General features: G+C 35.0%; 1 protein-coding gene across 1 annotated transcript; it reads right to left on the minus strand.

Annotated features, from left to right (window-relative positions):
• Nucleotides 1-201: 201 nt before the first annotated feature.
• LOC144560860 (receptor-like protein EIX2) lies at nucleotides 202-3,321 on the minus strand. Its single transcript, XM_078310087.1, has 2 exons — nucleotides 3,053-3,321; nucleotides 202-3,013 (listed from the first exon to the last, which is right to left on the minus strand). The coding sequence occupies exons 1-2, from the start codon at nucleotides 3,303-3,305 to the stop codon at nucleotides 513-515; spliced, it is 2,754 nt and encodes a 917-aa protein (XP_078166213.1). The 5' UTR covers nucleotides 3,306-3,321; the 3' UTR covers nucleotides 202-512.
• Nucleotides 3,322-4,856: the final 1,535 nt, after the last annotated feature.

Below are 4,856 nucleotides of genomic sequence, written 5' to 3' on the forward strand. Positions count from 1 at the left end.
ACTACATGATACTAAATTTGTTCATTCATCAACCTCTTGAAGGTTAATGTTCCCATAAAATATTGAAGCGTTCAAGAAGTAATTTTATCGAGCACCTTGCGGGCATACACCAATACCCGATCAAATGGAGAAATATAGATATCAAACAAGAAGCCAACACATAAAAGCAATCAAGCCCAGGCAAATAAAAGAGAGACAAAATTTTACGTAGAAATCCTTTCGAAAAAAAACCATGAGGGCACACGGCATAAATTCACTAGATTAATAGATTTTTTACAAATACAAGGACATAATCAAGCCATTAACACTCACTCTAACACTCACTAACAATTTCATACACTAATTTGAGATTTCCTAGTTTATTAAGGTGGATTGAGTCAAGAGAACAATAAACCCTACAATGAGCTTGGAGAAGAATAGAATGGACGGCTTAGAGTTCAAATCACATCTCTCTCTCTGTCTCCATGTCATTTCCCATACGGAAGTCATTTCCATCAAAATGACTTAATGGCTTAATGGGCCGAAGCCCATTTGAGTTTTGGCTTCAACATCAACACATACAACCTATCAAACACAATATCGACCATATGAAAATAAGTACACCTCCACTTTACTTTGAATAGTAGGATGAAAAGCACCAACAAAACTCCCGCCACAAAACCAAACTCTATGAACAAATACAACCACTTGTCCTTATCACTAGCATTTTTTAAATTGGAATCATTTTGACCATCACTATGAGGAAGTATCTCACTGCTACCACAACTCATCTTTAGTGGGGGTCCACATAGGTATTGATTACCACTGTAGATTGATGGGTCATCAAGCGTCTGCAATTGATACCCAGTTGGAATGCTCCCAAATAGATTATTGTAAGAAAAATTGAGTTTTTCTAAAAAGTATAAAGTGGATATGCTTTGTGGGATAGTCCCAGATAGGTTATTCATGTGAAAGTCGAGTGATTCTAGAGATGTCATGTTTCCGATTTCAAGTGGAATGTTTCCTATTAAGTGATTGTTGGACAAGTTTAGATTCAATAAACCAGCAAGAACAACTATCTCACGAGGTATCTCACCGATTAGATTATTGTTTGATAAATCCATACTCTTCCATGATGGAAGACCTCTATCATCATACTCAAGTTTCAACCCTTTGGTCATTGCGTTTAAACTCTCATCAACATACATATATAATGACGAGGAGGACAATTGATCACTCATCCAAGTAAAATTATCCAAACCTCTTGGTAGCTGTCCTGAAAGGTAGTTATTTGCAAGATCTAAGACTTGTAAATTATTGAGTTGTGTCAACTTGGATGGGATATTACCAGAAAATAAGTTGGACTGCAATCTTAGAAATACCATTTGGGGAAAGCTTTCTCCTACCCAATCTGGTATTATCCCATGAAAATTATTATCTCCAAGATCAAGCAATTGTAATCTCCTGCAAAATTGCAAATCAAATGGAAACTCCCCAGTTAAATTGTTGTTTTCAAGTTGTAGCCCAATTAGTCTGACTGAACAACTCATAACGCTGGGCACAACTCCAGATATCCTATTATTTGCAAGATTTAGTACTCCACTGATGTTTGACCAGCAAGGAGGAAGATGCCCCGATAAACTATTACTCGAGAGATCAAGAAACCCCAAACTAGGTAATCCACATGGAAACAATTCTACAACTTCAATAGTGTGATTGTTCGAAACAATCAATTTATTCTTATATGGTGACTTAAAGCTCTTACGCAATTGTCCTGACAAGAAGTTATTGGAAAGATCCAGAACCTCCAAACTTGTAGGAAGAAATGGTATTTTACCCACAAGCCGATTATTACTCAAATCCATAAACATGAGTTTGGTCATGTGCACCAAGCTGACTGGTAACTTTCCTCTAAGTATGTTAGTAGACCACTGAAGGAATCTAAGTGAAGATATGCTCCAAATCCAATCAGGTATACTGTCATCAATTCTAGTGTCTCTCAGATATAGATACTCAGTTTGTACTTGTGTCCGGATCCAAGAGGGAAATTTTGGCCCTAGTTTATTTGAACTCAACATGATTGTATTCAATTGAAAAGAGGGGGTCCAATCACTACCAAACAAAATAGTTATGTTGGCATATCTGAGGTCTAAAAACTTGAGTTTTGACAAAGTAGTTAGGTGAGTTTCTGATAGTAATCCTGTGAGGGAGTTAGAACTAAGATCAAGATGAACAAGATTTATTAAATTTCCAATATGAGTTGGTATTGTACCATTTAGGTCATTAGAGCTAAGGTCTAAATACTCCAGATTCCTCCATGTGTAGTTTGACAACTTGCTCAATAATAAATCCTTAATATCTCCTTTTATATTGTTGCCTGATAAAGATAAGTCAGTTAATTTTCTCAGACTATGTAGTGGTGGTACCTTGCCATCAAGCGAATTATAATCGAGGGCAAGTTTCTTTAGAGAAGTTAGATTTCCCAATGTAGCAGGATATGGCCCTACCAGGTTACAATCTTCGAGAATTATAACATTTAAACTATGTAAACTGCCCACCCAATTCGGTATGGTGGTATTGAAGTTTTGATAAGAAATGTGAAGTACTCTAAGAGAAGTGAAGTTCACAAAAGTTAGTGTATTGGGAATTTGAGTTAGATTGTTATGGGAAAAAACTAACACTTCAAGTGATGATAATTTGTTCAAACTTTCCACCCAGTCATATGAATCTTTGAAATCAACTCCCGACATGTCCATATACTTTATAGACCTCATATTAGATAACCACCATGTATCAACACTCAATATAAAATCAGAATAATAATAGTCTTGCCTAAGATCAAAGTACAACAACTTAGAAAGGTTCCCAAGGTGAGGAGGTATGGTTCCCAATAAACCTGTATTGGACAAATTGAGATACTTTAAGTTTCTAAATGCGCCAATAAATTTTGGAAATTTACTCCCACTAAAATTATTGAAGCTGAGATCTAAGTGCTTCAGATCACTAAGAAATAGCAAAGATGGACTGATCTTGCCTGTCAAGCCAGGGTGGTATTCCCAATCATGGAAGGTACCTCTGTAGTAATTGACCGGTTCAACGTTGGTATTTCGAAGGTTAAGTTTGACAACATGACCTGTTTGATTTCTGCATCTGATCCCCGCCCAGTTGCAACACTTTTCACCTCTCCATGAAGACAGACGACTGCTCTTATCAATGACACCCGCTTTGAATTCAAGCAGGGCATCTCTCTCACGCTCGATACAGCAATTTGCAAAGAAGACTTGAATGAGTAAGAGGAGGATGAAATTGAGCGAGAAATAGTACATCTTAAATTAATGTGAGAAGCTCTCAATGGTTCACCAAAAAAAATTCCAGTTGCACCTATTTATATATGTAGATATTGATGTCATGCCTGAGCTCATGAAGGTAGTCATCCAACTTTCTACAAGATAAAATTTGACTGGATGTGAACCTTTTACTTACAAAAAATCCAGTGCAATTTTCTACAAGATTTATTCCGGCCATAGTAAGAAAACTTGTATGGTACTTCAATTCTATGGCACTAGTCTTTTACTAAAACAATAAAATAAAATAAAATAAAAAACCTACCCTACCAATCATATCATGTTACTTCATGAGAAATTGTACTTGTATTTCAAATTATATACGGGCATAATTAATTTGCAACTTTATAGTTTTGATGTCTTGATTATGCGTTACATTAACAAATCAAATTAGAAAAGCGGTGTTTTCACGACAATTTAATAAATCTTGCTATATATACAAACAAATTGTACTCAAATTTCTCGATGCCGTGTGTAATCAAATTAGAAAAGCCAGTAATTCCCATGGAAATTTATTGAATCTAGGAAATCAAATTCCTTCCACAAATTTGTAATAATGTTGTTGATAAGAGACGGCTGTCATTTTAACCAAAGACTTGAATTGCTGAATTTTCCACAGTGAAACCTATAGTTAATTATTGGACGGCCTCATAATTTATTTATTTAAGTGATGAATTGACTGATGACAACTACATATGAAAGCTACACTTTCTTGATTACATGGACCAGAATTCATACTTACCAATGGACCAGAAAGTGTTCTGGCACAGGAGCATTTTACCAGAAAATATAACAACTGAATCTGTTCTCTCCAGAGCACGCTTGTTCAAAAGCTTCTCCTAAAGTAAAACATTACTTGACAGCCCAAGGCCCAGCCCAATTAAATGACTAAAACATTTATTGTTACAATTTTCAATTCAATTCAATTCATAAAATCTTAGAGAACACAATATTTCTCTTTACATCTCAACAGTCTTGCAAAAATTTGGTTTGGATTTTGATTGAACGGTCTGAATCTAAACAATAATATATTACCTGATATTGACTCACTCAATTCTAGCAAATTAGACATATCAGGCTTTAATAAAGAATTGATGTTTTAATTCAATTTTTCAAATTTGATCAACAAATTGGAAGAAAAGAAAGGCAATATGGATGAAATGACAACTGAGGAGTTATTCAATGATGACGACGAATCACTCTTGTAGCACAACACTCACAGATGAAAAAACCGATCAAACTTATAATAATATCTACATAGGTTATGAATATGTTATGGGTATATTAAATGCTATGCCATCAAAACCGTACAATTATTTTCGAATGAACAAAAAAAAATTCCAAGTGCTATGCCAAGAAATGTCAAAAGGAATTGTGAAAACCAAAGAAGTTACAATTGAAGAACAAGTAGGCATGTTTTTGCACATTCTTGGTCATGCTTCAAATATGAGATCTATTGGAACAAATTTTAAGCGGTCGCTTGATACTGTGCATCGAGCATTCAATGATGTTATGTGGAGTGTAATTGAAATG

This window comes from Carex rostrata, chromosome 1 (genome assembly GCF_964058835.1).
Source record: "Carex rostrata chromosome 1, lpCarRost1.2, whole genome shotgun sequence".
Lineage (NCBI taxonomy): Eukaryota > Viridiplantae > Streptophyta > Magnoliopsida > Poales > Cyperaceae > Carex > Carex rostrata.